This window comes from Corvus brachyrhynchos, unplaced genomic scaffold (assembly GCF_000691975.1).
Source record: "Corvus brachyrhynchos isolate BGI_N302 unplaced genomic scaffold, ASM69197v1 scaffold194, whole genome shotgun sequence".
In the NCBI taxonomy this organism is placed as follows: Eukaryota; Metazoa; Chordata; class Aves; order Passeriformes; family Corvidae; genus Corvus; species Corvus brachyrhynchos.
The window spans coordinates 2,192,427-2,210,297 of record NW_008237890.1 but is presented as its reverse complement, the minus strand read 5'-3'; the positions used below and the strand labels follow the sequence as shown (position 1 = coordinate 2,210,297).

The window sequence follows — 17,871 nt, the reverse complement described above, 5'->3', positions numbered from 1 at the left end:
AAACTTGATTTTTTGCCTTTTGCCTGCTGAAAAAGATACAGAAAGGGCAAACTTCTTCTGAAAATAAGATGGCTCTTTAGATATGAGCATTGTTAACATGTCTATGTCATGTGCATAGCAGTGGAGCTGTAGAATCATTCTTGATGTTAGGATCCACATACCTAGCTCTGTGAGGGAGCAAGCCACAAACAGATGCCACCTCTGACGGTAACTGTGGTCTCAAAACTCAGCTGCTCATGGTAGAGTCTAGCTGCTCTTGGTAGTTGCGCTTTTTCGTAAGACTGCTGGGAGCATCTGCTTGAAAGCTGGTTTTGGAGACCCTTTTCCTGGGAATGTCTGATGAGTATGTGGTATATGGCACAGTAGCTCTATGAATGTTTTTGTATGTGGCTTACACGCTCATAGATTTAGCCTCTTCTAAGAGGCGGTAGCTGCACAGCTCCAGTGTTGTTCATGTAATAGAGAGCCAAAGAATAACAAAGTGCCTATGACAAATACCCTACTACTACTGATTTGTTCTTTCACTTTTTGTTATTTTGAGGCAAACAACTAAGACAGAAATGAGTCTGTAAATGTTTTTGCATAGACACAGTAATTGTATTGTTCTTAAACCAGGTTTCAGAGGAAACAACAGAGTCATAGAATCTAGAAAAAATTATGTTGGAAAAAGACCTTTGAGTACAACTGTTAATGTAGCAACAAGTCCATCACTAAACCATGTCTGCATGTCTTTTAAGTATCTCCTGGGCTGGCAACTCAAATGGCTTCCCAAGGAAGACTGTTCCATTGCTTTGCCACCTGTTCAGTGAAGGAATTTTTCTAATATCCTTTCTAAACCTCCCCTGACACAACTCAAGGCAGTTTACTCTTGTCCTCTTGAGAAGAGCCTGATCCCCCAACTGGCTACAACCTCCTTTCAGGCAATTGTAGAGAGCGATATGGTCTCCCCTGAGCCTCCTTTTCTCCAGGCTAAGCAGCCTCAGCTTCCCCAGTTGCTTCTCACAGGACTTGTGCACCAGACCCTTGAACAGCTCCACTGCCCTTTTCTGGACACGCTCCACCACCTCAATGTCCTTCTTGGAGTGAGGGGCCCAGAACTGAACACAGGATTAAGGTGTGGCCTCACCAGTGCCGAGTACAGGGGGGCAATCCCTGCCCTCGTCCTGCTGGCCACACTGTTGCTGGTACAGGCCAGGATGCCATTGGCCTTCTTGGCCACCTGGGCACACCCTGGCTCATGTTCAGCTGCTGGCACCAGCACCCCCAGGTCCTTTTCCTGTGGGCAGCTTTGCAGCCACTCTGCCCCAGCCTGTGGCACTGCCTGGGGTTGTTGTGGGCAGGACCCAGCCCACAAGGGCCTTGTTGAACCTCACACCATAGGCCTCAGCCCATGATCCAGCCTGTCCAGATCCCTCTGCAGAGCCCTCCTACTCTCCCTCAGATCAACAGTCAACAATCATACCCTACTTGGTGTTGTTTGTGAATTTACAAATGGTGCACTCAACCCCCTAATCCAAATCATCTGTAAAGATACCAAGTAGGCCTTGCCCAGTATTGATCCCTGAAGGACACCGCTAGTGAGTGACCTGCTGATTCTAGACCCCTTAGTACAGATTTCACTTTGTTTCTCTTCTATGGCCGAAGAAAGAATAAAATAACAGAGTAGCCAAGATACTTGCTTTAGCTCCTTTTTGTTTCGAAGCTGCTGCTCTTTTTCCCCCTTTCTGTCTCTCTGTCTGTCCTGTCTTCTTTGGCATTTGTTTTGTTTTGTTTCTTTTATTTATTCCTTCCTTCTTTTTTGTTCACTTGGTTTGGTTTTTTTGTTCGTTTGTCTGTTTGTTTGGGTTTTTTGGGGGGCTTTTTCGTAGGTTTATTGATTTTTATTTTAACAAGTGTCAAAATAGAGTTTGCTTTCTTTAATTTCTCATATGGGCAAAGTCAGAGCAGGACTATTTCAGGGTTACTGTAATCTACCGGAGTCAAGACTGGGATATTAGCAAAGTTTGTGTTTGTTCAGGCAAGAAGTCAGTCTTAGTGGAAGATGTTTCATTTGTTTGCTCAATATCTGTGACTTTGTAACAGGGTTTAAATTATTTCCATAGATTCTCAACAATATATAACTGTAATATCCATAGACAGATAACATGCTATGCTTTTGTCTAGAAAGACTGTTTCCAGCTCAGCACTTCAGCCACTGCCAGCACAAAGTTCGTTTCTCAAGCCATTATTTAAAGGCACAAAGTTAAGAAGTTAGACAATGTTCTAATGAACTGTTTCTGCATCACATGTATGAAAAGTTCTTACGACCTGCAAAAGTGACTAAGATGGCAGAAGTTTGTAATCATTGAGACACCTGTCAACTTAAAATTGGTATTTTAATTCATAATTTAGAATGGAACTGAAGCTGTATAAAGATCAGGCTATGCAAGGTTTTCTGTGTATGGTTTAAGATTCCATATTAACATAAGTATTTTTGTAAGTAAAAAACCAGGAACCTTTAAACAACTTTCTATGTGAGAAAAACATCCCAGTGGTGTGGTTTCAAGGTACTTTGCTCTTGTTGAGTTGATTTATTCACTTAACAATTTTATGTATTTCTTCAATTGCCAAAAATCCACTCTGTTTTTGATGGTTACAGAGGAATCCTTGTTGAAGTCTAACATAGAATTACTGTGTAGAGTCAGACTGATACGTAAATTGTTTTATGTAGGCAGAATTCCACCTATCACTGCAATGCATTTGTGCTTTTATAGTGATGTAGTTCAAATGCTTGCATGACATCAGAAACCTACTCTTACGGATGGGTGCTCACTCATCTTGGAATAACTGTAACAGAGAAATTCGGGAATGACGCAGACAAGCATTAGGGTGTATTGTTATCCAGAGACGGGTAAGACTAAACTTTTGGACACTCAGCGCAGCTGTCCTTTAAATTCCCTTAATCGTGTGTTTGCATTTTGAATTTTTAAAGAATAGAAGCATAATGAAACATGGAACTTTCCCAGCAGGTCAACTATGAAAACATTTATCATGTTTAATCAATAAAAGAGCAAGCAAAATGTGGAACTTCTGCTTCTGCCAGTTGCCCTCATTGCTTTGGAAAATACATTTAATTCTCTTTAAAAGACATTGTTTTACCCAAAGGTGTTTCTGAATCGATTTTGATTAAAGAGCTTATGAGAATTAATTTTATACATTATTTTCTGTTCTTTCTAGTAATGATTCAGCTGTCATTTTTTTGCAACCAGGATTTGTCCATGAAATTTGTTTATTTTCTTTTTTAAGTAGGGATCATGGTTGATATGCAAATACAGGAAGTATTTGCACTTTTTTAATCACTAGTTCTAGTAATATTTTTTGAAATTTGTTTTTTGTATTTGTTCTCTTGTGTTTGCATGGTGTTAGAAATCTGTGGCTTGGAAATGGATGTAATTCAGAATTGTGGATGTGATGAATGAAGTGTAGAAAGATAATTTCAGCACTGTCTTCTGTTTTAATCTTTGCTGCTGTGTATTCTTAGAGAAACACCATTGTTTGGTTGGGTTTTTTTTTTAATATTAAGGTGTATCCAGTTACTTTCCTATGTGGAAATATAGGGGATTTCTATGGGAAATACTTGAGACAAATCAGAGATTACCATCAGCTGAAATCCTATCTCTGAACAATTTAAAACTTCAGAAAAGCTGAACCAGAAATCCTGTTTGTAGCACAAATGAGCTCTTACACCTTCATAATCCCTTTCTTCCAAAGTTTTCTAAGTTACTGTTTGCTTCATTATTTTTCGCAATGTGTCTTCCTTCATCTGAGTTCTTTTTTGTCCGTGTTCAAGTCTTCTGAAAACTCTTCCCTGCTGAGCTGAATTTCTGTGTTACTAAGCATTTAAATGCACATTCAGGCATGGAAAATCAAGCAGATAAAAAAAAAATTAGTGTTTACTTTTGCGGTTTTTTTGGTTTCTAAAATTTGCCCCCAGGTATGCATTTCCTGTAACTGTCTTGGAGCAGGAACCATCTTATGAGTACCATGATAGCACCTAAAAGATTATTTTTGCTGCTAAAGTAAACAGACTGCAGGGAAGCATTTTGGTGTTCAGATGTTTCATTCACCCACTTGATCCTTTTGAGGATAATTGGTGCACATGCCCATGCCCTGGTACTATCATCTGCTCTGCTCCTACTGAGGAGCATTCTCTTTTGTCTCTGCATTGAACACTCTGGAGAGCTGCACATCTGCACTTTTACTGAGCCTATTAATAGATACCACTAATCAGGGAAAATCTATCCTCTTACTTATTGTTAGATGCATTACCTGGTTTCATAGATAGCTCTTTTAGAGATATTGGAAAAGTAATTTTTGGTTATTTAATACAGCAGTTATGCAGCACTTCACCTAAAATAAAAACAGCTTTTGTTAAATCTTCATAAAGAGAGATTTTTTCTGAAGAACTGTCGACGTCTGTGTAGCTATTCTTCTAGATCTTGGTAGATCTTCTACCAAGGAGAAGCCCCATCTTTCTGCCCTGGTGCAGTGTGAATGTTGTAATAGGGACTGCTAAGAGAGTACCTCACTCAGGATTAATTCTGCAAGGTAAGTACTGGTCCTCTGATGACAAGGCTAGTGTAACCTGGTGCTGCAAGTGCTGTTTGTGTTTTCACTGTCTTTGGTACCACACTCTGGATGTAACGAGCCATCGTCAGGAGGAAATAGAAAAGGAAAGGAACTACATCATTTAAGAATTAATAATGCTTTAGATGAGCCTTTCACTTTGGAACTACTAATGTGGCTTGATGTGGAAGCTGATAGTTGTGTTGATAAGTTCATTTAGTCCTTTTAAGGAATTGCATCTTCATGTTAGTTTTCACAAATAAGCCAAGTACAGACCTACATACCACATGATATCATCTCAGTGTTGGTACACTTGTTAGTAGCAGGGTCTGAAGATTTGTTTTCCTTGTGAGTGAAGCTAAGGCAGACTTTTGCGGAGAACCTTGATAGCACCTGAATATCTCTTGGCTTCCTTCTCTCTGTTACCAGCCTATCACCTGCACACCTCCATTAACAGTGTATCTTCAACTCACTTGAAAGAAAAATGACTCAACTGTCATCTTTATTCAAGTGCTTCTGTTTCCTTGAGCTAAAATACTACAAGTTTGCTCGCACACCTAAGCAGGTAAAGAGGGAGGTCAAACAACAAGCAAAGGGTCTCCTGGAAACCTTGGTGTGTTTATCAGGTTAGCTAAAGCCATGATTCTCAGAAACATCCAAGAAAGGGAATACTGAGGGCTTTCATTTCATGACCTGAGTGATAATGAATATTACCTTCAAAGCAGAGACAATGAGTGCAGTATTCCCAAGTGGCTGTATGAGCATTTAGAATGAAAGAATGGAATGAGGTTTAAAGTAAAAAAATGAGTATTCACTCATTTCTTTTTCAAGCTGTTGGTTCAAATTTCAGTCATCCAGAGATTTCACACAGATAACGTAACAGGGACAGTGAGGTTTTTTGATGTATTAGCTGGGACTAAAAGAGATGGCATCCTCTGAAAGTCAAACTAAAAAAAAAAAAAAAAAAAAAAGGAAAAGGAAAAAAAAAGCTCTTTTTTCTCCTCAACCTGTTTTTTGCCAGGTGTTGTGATACATCCCTTCATTTGCAGACAGCTTGTAGAGGATAAATGCATATTCACATATCAGGATAATAAAGTTTTTTAAATTCTTTTTTTACCTAAGCAGACAGTAGTATTTTTCCTGTTAGCTGCCACATTTAATACTTTGATGGGAGTGCTTGAAATGTATGAAAATAATCTCCAGTGCCCCATTAAAAAAGTGTTGTGTAAAACAAATACCTTGGTGGTCACCATTTTTCCCCCTTCTCTGCTCCCCTTATTAATCAGTATTGTTTCCTCTCTGCTTCCTCCCCTGAAAGGAGTAGGGGACTACCCACCACATTTCTCTGTTCACCTTCACACATCAGGTAATGTGGTTGTGTGCTAATGAAAAGATAGTTTTGTTCTTAAGTGAGCTGCCTTTAGAGATAGTTCAGGGCTCCCCTGTAACTCCTGCATTCTAGAAAAAGCAAAATAAAAATCACTTCTTCCATGAAAGTACATTTCATACATCTCCATCTTCGTGATAGCATTGGAATCGTTACACAGCAGTTGGCTCTGATACGCTTGCACAGACACAAATTGAGTCCGACAGGACTGGTGTCTCATGGACTTTGCTGTCATTTGAAATGCTGGCATGAAGATGGTAGCGATGAAAGGGGAGCTGGTGCCTTTAGCATTTTGCCTATGAAGATTTCTTAGGCTTGTGTTTTTTGATAGCAGTAGCTGATTGAAAAGATAGTTTTACAAAAGAGATTCATAACGTAGCATAGATTTCTACCAGCTGCTCATGTCTTTTCTTCCTTGACTAAATTCATTTGAGTGTTTCCCTGTACTGAAAATGGGCTCTTTATGCCACCCACAAAACTGTAAGATCTATTTAGTGGAATGATAATTAGTATACTTTTTTCTCTGCCCTCTTGGTTTTCATCTTTACTGCATGGAAGCCACCTGTGTGGTAATGAAGAAGGTGGTCTCAAACTTAGCAAAGCTTATATGTTGCAGATCCTTCAGAAAGTATAATTGCATTTCAGGTTATTTTACTGAAAATGTCAGGCTGCTTAGGGATATCTCTAGTATTTCCTGTCTGCGGGGGAAGATATTTTTATATTCCTTAATTTCTATTAGCGTGGCATATTTGGACAAGGCTAAGGCACTCTTTTTTCAAGTCAGGTACCTGAACTGCAGTTCTACCACTGTATCATATTCAATTATGAATTGTAATAAATGAGATGGATTGAATTGGGATCTCAGCCCTTTATTCAATGCCAGATTTCTGTTTTACTATTAGGAATAATGCAGATACGTACAGGAAATCAAGATGGGAATTTTAACCTTTGAAAGTCGCTGAACTATGAAGTATGTTAATAACACATCCTGAAGTAGATTTTGCAGTGTTACTCTTACCAGATGCCAGGGCATCAACTCCCTGTTTGCATGTGGATTTATTGTGGATACCTAATCTGCTTTGATTACCTTCTCGCAACATCATTTCCAGTGATGTCTTTAACTTCATCAACAATACTAGTTTCTTTGGTTCAGAAGATGATGTTGAATAGAATTAAGATTCAGGATGTGACAGTTGCTTGATCGTGTGGCAAAGGTACACTAAGAAATATATTGTAGCGGTGCAAACATACGCCGTGTCTTGGATCTTCTTGTATATACAAGTAGCCTGAAATTAATAATGTTTCTTTTCCTTTCTGCCTTACCCTTTTGTCTTCTAAAATAGTTTTGCCTCAAATTGTGAATGCATAAAAAAAAAAAAATGAAAGAGGAAAAGTCCGGCCTATTTTTGCTAATTGTATTTTTATCTTTTCACAGGCTCTGAAAATACTTCATCTGAAATTTCAGACTGGACAGACTCGCAGTGGCTTCTAAGCCAGTGAGAACAAGGCTGCCAAAGCATGCTGGTGCCACGCTGTCGGATGATGCACGTAGTCAGGCCAATGGTGGTGCTCCTGTGCTTGCTACTCTATGCTGATGCTGAAAGTAAGTGTATTATTCATTTATGCTTAGGTGTTGGCCATCATGAATAGTTTTGTTTTCAGCTGGTGGTTACTAAGAGTGTCAGAATGAGTTTCCTTTTGAGTGATTCTTAAAAAAACTGCAAGGTTCTCTCTAGATCACAACCAGTATTTGAAAAGGATTGTTTATGCAACTTCCTTACTGTTCTTCTTAATGCCCGTTTTCTTAAGCATGGAGAGCTTCATGCTAAGATGGTGGAGACTACTACCACAAAGTTATACAATCAAAACAAGCACCAGCTTTTCTTACCAGACATTGGTCAAATACCTTAAAGACATCTGTCATTCTTTGAATATTTCTGTCTTAACTTAAATAAAAAAAAAAAAAGACATCCCCCTCCCAATTGATATCCAGTCCAATTAAAATTCCAGTCCCTTTGTAACTGGTGCAACAGCTGTTCTAATGTATTATTTCCGACAGCTGTCGCAGAGTACAGTATCCAAACAAATCAAGCAGAACTGACAATGTAGTGGCTGGCCTAATCATGTGACAATTCAGTGAGGAAAGGCACCTATGTTTACTTGTACTGAAGGGAAACTGTTGGAGTTTGGTCAATTAGTTTATCTATTAATGGGAAGATAATATCTCCTTTTTAATTAGGAAATCATTAGGTCTGCCTTGTTTACATGTGTTCCTTCTCCCAGCTTTCCTGTGGCGTCTTGCAGAAGTAATGTGCAAATGAGAAAAGCCATTTGCTTTCCACCTGTTGATCTGCAGGTTTACTGCAAGCTGACTACTCAGATTGGCTACAAGCTGACTGCTAACATTCATTTCATTGAGGGATATTTTCCCTCAATGTCCTATGTCCGGACGCTATGCAGATACATGACTAATCAATAAATTTGTTTCAGCTCTGTGTTAGAAGACTTCTGTGTTTTTTCACACATCTGTTAAATTAAGTAGGAACACAGAGTAATAGCATCAGCTTTAGTAAGGTTGGATGAATCAGTTCTCAATAAACACATACAGAAGAGTTCCTGATCACTCCACTTATCACCTGCACTCCAGGTATGCCGAGTCACAGCAATAAAAGAGATACAAAATTTTTTCAGTTTCATGCATAATAAGCTTTCCTTCTTTTAAGTGTAGCTATATGAAAGTGAAGTAAACGGAGGAAAAAAAGGACAAAACACGTATGTTTGTTGTGTACTGACAGCTGAGATTCTTTGGCCCCTTTCCAGTTAGATAATGACCAGCTGGGATGATTGTGTCTAAGGTGAAGCCAAGGACATTTTAACACTTTAGCCAGCAAATAATTAATTGGGAAGTGGGCCCATATGCTGGATAGTTTTGCAGTTGTAGCATTCCGCCTATTTTAAAAGTTGTAAGAAGCCCAAATATCAGCTTTTTGTGACAGTTTCCCTCGGAATGAGATTATGATTCTTCTTTTATTATAAAATAGATATATATAATTATATATTATTATAAGTGTTTAATATGCACCAGCTTTTAAGTTGCTTAAATAATTATATACATTTATACAATTGGTATACATTATATGGTGTTAATAAAATTGTGTGTCATATATATTTTATGTGACTCCACATAATATTGCATTTATACTGTGAGTGGTAAATGAATGTTCTTACCAGTTTCTTTGAGAGTCATGATGTAGTCACATTTTAATCGTATGCACAGTACTTTATTTGGGAGACACACTGAATTTCCACAGACATGGCTATTTTATGGCCTGGGTGAGAGATAGGACAGCATCTGTGAGCTTTCTGTATGCAGACACACAGAAAGATGTGTCTTCTTCCATGATTAGCCCTTCTCACTTGAAGAAAAGTTCCTGCTGTGCTGGAGTTGCTCTGCCCTCTGCTCTTGTAGATACTCTTGCTCCTGTTTTGTACTGCCCTTTCTAGAAAGGTCCCAGACCCTACTTTCACCTAGAGTTTTTCTTGAAATTCTTCACAAAGAGTGGCCGGACCACATTACTTCATTTTAATGGGGAGAGGACACAGAAAGTGAGCCAAAGGGAACAAAAAAAAATTTTCATTTTTTTCTCTGTCACCCTGTAGAGGCCATGCCTTCCTTCTTTTGCCATTATTTTTGTCTTGGCAACATCAAGGCACTACAGAAGAGAAGGTATATCTAAACATTGACCCTGCATTGTACACTTTCTGGTGTAATTGCAAATGGGTAAGGAACTCATCATACCCTTCCAGTGTCGCTGTCAGATTACTGTGAGTGGGATCCAAGTAGCAAGCCAGCTTAATGCTACTGAAGAAGTTTCCAGTGGCAGTCCTTAGTACTTTACATTTTAGATACAGCTTTCACAGCTGAGGTAGGCAATGACATACCTTTGTTTTTCTCAATCATTGTGAAAGACCCCAAACACTGAAATGTGTTGGCATGGGCTGATAAACCTACCAGGCCAAGTATGTGTGCAAACTAGATTTGATTCTTACTCTTAATCCAGCAACTAAATTTATGCTTGACTGAGAAAAGTAAGCAAAATTGAAAGGTGGCAAAGCTAACCTTGCTGTTTTACCTTTTGTTGTTAGTAATATGATGTGATACTTGTAAACACAAGAAGTGAAAAATCTCACGAATTGTGAGTCTTTTTTTAGATGTTTTCTTCTATGTTTGGTATTTGTAGCTTCAGTGCACACTAAGAAAGAGTTAAGCACACTTACATTGAGGAAAGAAAGTACTTGCTCGTTAGTCTTTATTGGGGAACAGCAATCTGCTAGTTCACAGTGTTTTTTCATTTGGTGCGTTGTTCTCAGTGATGTAGATGGCAATGCTTCACCACATCTGCTGAGATATTAGTAACGTAGCTTTGTTTGTCGTAAGAAAGGTACTGGGTTTTTTCATGTTTTTTTAACATAAACTGACAGAACAGTAACAATCCAGAAGCTTTATGCAGGTTCATCTGTTTCATAACAATAACCCTATATGTTTCAGAGACTCATACATCAAATATGGTACATTATTATCTGTTTCTGACCTTGCCAAGGGTCACTGAGCTCAAAGAAATAAAGCAAATATAAAATTCTTCCAAAAGTCCTATTCCTGGTTTTTCCTAGTATTCCAACTTTTGAAAAATAAGAGTTTAATTTGTATTAATAGAATCAAATATTTTCTGCAGATAGTCTCCGTCCTCCTTTTTAGTAATTGAGTTGATTTTTGTGTGTCCTGTTCCTTTTCTACCCCGAGAAAGGCCTGATCACCAGCATTTCAAATTCTCTGCTGCATTCCAGTAATTTTGTCTATTTAGTGCTTTTCCTTCATTCTTGGTTGCATAGCTTCTGCTCTGGCATTTTTCTTTTGTTACTTCTTTGGAGATGCTGTTTTAGGAGAGAAGCAACAATTCTCTCTTCCTTCAGCAGAAGTGTTTGCAGCTGACAGTAAAAAAGCAAACAAATACTAACTAAAAACAATGTGTTTGTTGTATATTGCTTCTATTCCCAATTATTTGAAATGTGAATAATGCTTAGTTTGTTCTCTGGCTTCTACTGCATATTGTGACAGTTACCATCATGCAGGTAACCACTGTATCATCATACCATCATCTCTAGGCCAGGATTAGTTCTGACAGGGTAGTGATTATTTATAACAGATGTTGGGGTAATTGAGACAAATTCTTATTTAACAGGATGTAAAGACAGTAATTTAGTACCAATGGAAACCAATTTTTCCTCTGTATTTTTTTTTGGTTTTTCACTTTATTTTTTCATTTTGCTTTTTAGGGAACATGTGTGTTTTTCCCTACTAATACCACCCTTTCTCTTTAAGAACTTTTTAAGTTTTTCAACTAGCTGAAACACATTAATGCAGTCCATGTTGAATTTTTCTCTCTACGCACTTGTCTGTAACACTAAGTTTGTAACACAGATCTTTCAAAGTAATTAAATTACTGAAACCAGTTATGTTATAGTAAGCCTTACAAGTGGACATACATGGTTTATAATAAAAACCCCCACTGTTCCAAAATAAGTTCATAAACACTACATGCAGTGAAGCCCAATATGGAAATTATTTACTTTTTTGTACATGTACCTTTGATAATTAGAACTGAATTTTTTCAAAGTAGATTAGAATTACATTCAAACTCCAACATCTTTGAACAGGTAATTTCAATTATTGCTTTCAAGTACAGGCGGTGACAAGAAAAACTTAAAGATAAAATCTTTCTGTTCTTTATTGGTATATTTTCACAGTTTCATCTATCTTTATCTTAGTGCTGATAGCATGCATTCCATGTAAGATACAGCCCTTTGGTTGCATCTCCTTTTTTTTTTAGTAATGGTGATATATGCAAGAGTTGAAGTATCAATTGAGTTTTTGGGGGAGGGGGGAAAGCTTCCAATTTTCTATTATTTTTTTTTCAGGAATTCTGATATGCTCTCTTCAGTTCAACCCTAGGACATTTTTCAGTTGATTTGATGAAAATTGGTATATACTGTTGCAAGAGTAATTTTATATTGCACTTGTTAAATATGGTATTAACATACGTCAAGTGAATGACCCATCAGTTAAAGTTTTAGTTTTAGAGGAAAGTGGGACATCTAGTCATACCAAACCATTCTAGAGGCATCATTTTGCTCTGCAGCAAAGTGAAGGCTCTGGAATAAATGTGATAGTTGAGATTAAGAGTCAGGGAAAATGCAAACGTTATGCAATCATTCCAAACATACTGACTTAGCTGCAGAAACTACAGGTAATACAGCTCTTTTCATGAGCCAGGGCTTATCCAGCCTATATTTTTCAAATCCTTACATTGAAACAAATTTGAATAACTTAGTTCCAGGAGTAGCCACAACTACCACTATATCTGTTTAACCTGGGGTAAATTATCAAGTATTAACAGCAAAATTGTGAACGCCTTAGGAATAAAATTTTTCAGTTTCAATAATTTTTAAGAACCTGTTTTGGTTATCTCCAAATCTGTACATAAGAAAACATTTTGAAATGTAATATGAGCAAAAGATTTGTGTGTATTTTGTAAAGTGTAGATTCAGGATTAAATCAAGAGGGTTTTGAACTTCAGGAAAAATTGAAGAAAGCTGCAGAATGGTTCTTCTGAACATTTTTCTGTGTACATCTCTGCAGCTCTGAAGATTGCTGCGGAGTATCTTGCAGAGCTGTTGTTAATTCAGGTAGTTGTAAACCTCTACCTCCCAAAAGCAGAGCGCTGAACAGAGCTGAGTTGCAAGCTTGGAAGTCCGAGAACCCTTTAAGCCCTGGCAACTTCGCTTCTGTCCGATTGCAGAGGCAGTGGAGTTCCCCTATGTAAGAAAAGCCTGCATCTTTTGAATTTTTTTGAGCATATATAAAACCAGAGTCAGAAAATCCAGGGTCTCCAGTCTTCCCAGATACCCAAAAATCTAGATAAGGGAACGGTATTTTAATGGCCTTACTGAGTCGGACAAACACACATTATTTAGATTAATGTTATCTGTCAACAGCAAGTGTTTTTGGAGAAACTACGGTATGGGTAGTTATCTCACTGTGTGTAATTCCCTGCTGCATCAGTAATGACCACTGGCAGATAAAGGAATGTGAGTCATTAATATTCCTGTGTCAGAATTGGCAGTGAATTCCAGTGTGTCTGCTAGATTGCTTGAGAACATGTCTGCATACTTCAAAAGTTTACTAGAAGTACATATTGTAATCTCAATATAGGAAAGCTCTTAGGGGAAAAGGAAGAAGAAACAATGGTACAGAAATGTTAGTTGTTTGGGGTTTTTTTAGGTTACATTCACACAGCACAACTGCTGTGGTGTTTTACAGTGTTTTTCCCCCCTGTCTGAAGCTTAGCCTTCACTGGCTGAAATAGAGGTAAAATATGGAGCTAGTAGCATCTGTTTCAGTAGTGAATTTCTGACAACATCTTTAGAAAATTAAAAATATCTGAATGTGTATAGGAAGGTCACCATTCACTTTTGTCCACACTATCTTTCAGTAAACCCCTCCTCCCAAAATAACATACATATAGGATGCTTTTGGCTTAAGCAGTGTCTGCTTGAAGCCATATTTATTCAAAATAATTTGGCAAATAATTTTTAATTTAATCTTTTCAAATTCTTGTGAATGTGCACAATATTTTGCATGACTTTTTATTGATATAAATTAATTTGAAAATTGCTATTTTATTTTGATTGCTTCCTTCTAAAGGTAGCTATGTGGAGAATAGTTACACCTTGACTTTAAATTGCTATAAAATAGGTTGAAACATAAAGTTGTGTACAAATTGCTGTTGTGTCTTTCACTGAATTACACAAAATTGTAAGGTACATGTTATGAAAAAATTGATTGTAGAATTTTGTCTGTTGATTACAAAGTTCATGTTATATAATTGAGGAAAATATATTGATAAAAGACAATTAAAATATGAAATTACTTGTAAAAATGAAAATGTGTGGCATACGGTCATTTCAGTTTACAAGAAAATCTGGTCATGACTGTAAACACTTTGGACATGGTCTTGCTGTGCAAAGTCGTAGCAAAGAATAGAATTTCACAATGCATACCACATTCTCAAATTCCTACAAAACATAAATTTTGAGAACCTTTTCCCAAAAAAGCTGTTGTCAGGAAGAAAACTCAGTAGAAGTTTAAAATTTGTTCTGTTGGGATATAAATTCTTTACCTATATGTCTTTGTGAAATCTAAGTGGGTAGAGTTTTGTTCTGGTTACTACTAAAGAACTGATTTTTAATTTACTTTGTAAAGCTTTCTGTGCTTTCCACTTCAGGACCAGTATGTGGATGGAAGAGAGCTTCCACTGATGTTGATTTTATTTTAATACATCCAATTTTGAAGAAGGAGGCAGAAACAATAAGGGAAAGTGATAAGAAATTTATTTATAACCTATTTAATTAATTATGGGCATTTCCAGGAAAGTTCTACCTGTGTCATTTTTTTCCATCCAAGAATATCATATACACTTAAAAATGTGTAAAATAGTTGTAGAGAATATGGGCAGGTGATGTCTGGACTGAAAAGAGAAGTAGTCAGTTGGGTCTCCTGTTCTGGTAAAACAGCACACATTTTACCAGCAACGAAGAGTGCACAGTATCTCTAAACGTAATTTAGATTTTGAAAATAAGCAAGTTTTTTGTGTGTGCGAAAAATTCCTTGTGTTAAGTTGAGGTTGTAGGGTCTAACATCTTTTGATTGAAAAGCAAAGGTAGAATGAATATGAATAAAAACGCAAATTAACCCTACGGATAAGGGCACATTGAGGCCAATAATGCGTGGAAGTTTGTCAGTGGTTGCTGAAAAACTGGAGAAAAGGCAAGGAAGAGAAGAACACAGATTCAGGACTACAAAAATTCTTTATCATCTTTGGTAATAATTTTTTTTATAAAACTGAAGGCTTATTTCAGCTGATAGATACATACTTTCTTCTGAGAATCTATCAATTGTAATAGAGAGCTTTACTCAATAAATTTGAGTTTAATGGTAGTGGCTAATTGTGATCAATTACATTGTGACTATTGAAACAGTGTACTTAAATGTCAGTTTGCTACTATATATCTGAATAGTCTCAGATTCAGATCTGATGCATTTTATAGACAGTAAACAAGGTGCTAGACTCATTACAGAAGTGACAAAGAGAATCCATTTGTTTCTTTTTTTTTTTTTTTTTTAATGTAAAAGAACTAGTTTTAAACCTATGAGTAATTCTACCTGAGGAAATAAGGAAGAGGAGGAAATCATTGGAAATGGTATAAACCTTAGTGCACCTGTAGCACTACATACTAGACATACTAGAATACAGTCTGATATACCTATCTCAAGAAAACACAACTGAGTTAGATAAAATGCTTTCAGTGAGAGCTAAAATGGTCCAGAGAATGGGACAGCTGCCATGTGAGAAGAGACTGAGGAGGCTGAGACTCTTTCAGTTTCAAGGAGAGTTGGCAGAAGTGGGTTGTGGGGATTATGGCTAAGGTCTGCAAAAACACAGGGGCAGAGAAGAGAATGAAAACAGAATGGATATCCACCTACTCCATAATAATGGAACTGTGGAGTTAGGGGATTTTAGTAGAAGATTGATTGAAAGCAGGTAAAAGATGGAAATTACTGTTCATTTTTGTGGAGGCAGACAGCATTTATAGTCCATCTTTAATGTGCTTACGTGTATGAAGTGAATGGACCTAAAAAATTTCCCAGGCTAATGTGCTCATATGTAGCATGTTCTCTTGACACTGCTGGAGACATGATAGCAGACTACAAAGATTTAGTATGTCATAATAAGGCATTTGCTGTAGTCTTACACTCAGAAACACATATGGTTTCTACAGGCATTGACACTCACTTTTCCAGAAAATCTGTTTGGAGATTCTTGTATCACAATGTATCACAATTATATCACAATGTGATGTAACTGAAAACTAGGAAGCGAAATTAGAGGCCGTGGCAAGCATTTAAGCAAATGCAGTTTATAATTTTGGAAAATTACAGTATTACTGTCACCAATATCAGAGCTCACATATATGCCAGCTCTGTGTGTGTGTGTTTTTGTATGTATGTTGCTCTGGGGCAGGAGACACAAGGATTATTTATTTTATGGGATGTCTTACATAGCTTTACAATTCACAGGTAAAGTACATTAGTGGAAAATCCTAATCACCTTTTTTTCTCTCTTTTATAAACTTTCATCTTCAGAGATACTCTTAATGCAAAGAAGTAACATGTTCACTGACCTTTTTCAGTATCTGTGGTCTGGTGAAAGTGACTTAAAGGTTGTAGCATCTAAAGATGTATGTGTTCTAAAAAATGGAGGTAAACTGCAACTCAGAAAGGTCCCACAACATCTTAAGAAAATTACATTGTAGCTACTCTGAAGTCCAGCTTATGAAATCAAATGGATACAGATTCCTTTAAAAATATTAACAATACATAGTTCCTTTTAAAATTAAATGTCTCATAAGTAATTTAGATTTCCTTAAAATAATTTTGCAATGCACTAATTAAAGATAAATTTGTTACTAAAAACATTTGTTAAAATTTTAAGTTTAGCGAATATGGTTCTCTTGGATTGATTATTTGCATTCTACTTAGCAGCTCAGTGCTGTTTTTTATCAAGAATTACAGACTTCTAAAAACACTACAGTGAAATTAAGTGCTTTGGAGACTCATAAGTATAATGGTGTGGATAACATGAGCATATAAAAAATAGCTTTTAGATTTACATTAAAAATGTGAGGGATTTTCCCAAGGCAGAAAGTCTCTAGAAGACTTTTCTCAGCTGTACACCATCTGACAGCAATTCAGTATCCACACAGAGCAGGAGCTCATTTGGTGTCTTGAAACTTTGTGACAATTCGTGATTGATCTCAATTTAGAAAACTGATAGGTTATGTATAAAGAGTTTTGAAAGACCTGATCCTTAAACTTTCCGGACTTTTTGTTCATCAAGTGTAGGATATGGAAAAAAAAAAGAGCATTTTTTCTCAAAGCTATACAACTTAAGAGTTATTTCTAAATACTAATAAATGCATTTCCAGTACTCTTTCAATTTTCTGCTTCTTTTATTTTCTTCTGAATAAATGTGAATGTGTGAATGGAGGCTATACAGGGTTTTTAGCAACACTTGGCTGTTAATTTGCTTATTTGATTTTGAAATGCAGAATTTGGATAGAATTTGTGGATTTTATTTATATGAAAATATTAGAACTTCCTAGCAAAATTTTTCTCAGATCCCCAGACACTGCGAGACTCATTTACCTTTTCCATAGCCAGAAAAATCCACCTTTTGTCTAGAACACCCCAAACATTGTTTTCTGTTCAGTATGGCATAGAGTGGTATTTTTTGTTTGGGATCTTTGCTAACATGTGCACTTAAGTGAGAATTTAGGGATGCCTTTGTTAATAAATACTCATTTCTGCCACTGAACAGATCTTCCAGCTCTTTAGCATCTGGGTTTTTTTGTGTGTGTACATTTTTTTCCTTATCTATGAGTGCATGGCTCAGTGTCTTATTGCAAAATACACTTTAACCTTGGGGGGAAAGATGCACTACTCTCAGAGCCTGAAGATCAAGAGTTTGTATTTCTTTGATGTTAATAGATCTGTCATGTCTTTTCATTTTACAAAGAAAGCATTTTGAAGGATCAGTGAGAATAAAAAGGGCTCTCTAATGTTGGAGGACCAAATCTACACCTCTCAGTTGTTAGTGTGTCAATGTGTGGCCCTTGCAATCTTTCTTATATCAAGACAATTTTTTCTAATTCCATATCAGTATTTTCTTATTTGATGTATTACTGTTTCCTTCTTGGGTGGT

The 17,871-nt window shown here is 36.8% G+C and overlaps 1 protein-coding gene across 23 annotated transcripts in view; it reads left to right on the top strand.

The window, feature by feature from the left end:
- Window positions 1-17,871, top strand: part of PTPRD (protein tyrosine phosphatase, receptor type D) — a 1,188,396-nt gene that overhangs the window by 894,653 nt on the left and 275,872 nt on the right. For all 23 annotated transcript variants that reach the window (XM_017732862.1, XM_017732863.1, XM_017732840.1 and 20 more), the window contains one exon: window positions 7,428-7,595. In XM_017732862.1, coding sequence (XP_017588351.1) covers window positions 7,511-7,595 — 85 coding nt within the window. In that variant the 5' untranslated portion in view covers window positions 7,428-7,510. The remainder of the gene's footprint in view (window positions 1-7,427; window positions 7,596-17,871) is intronic.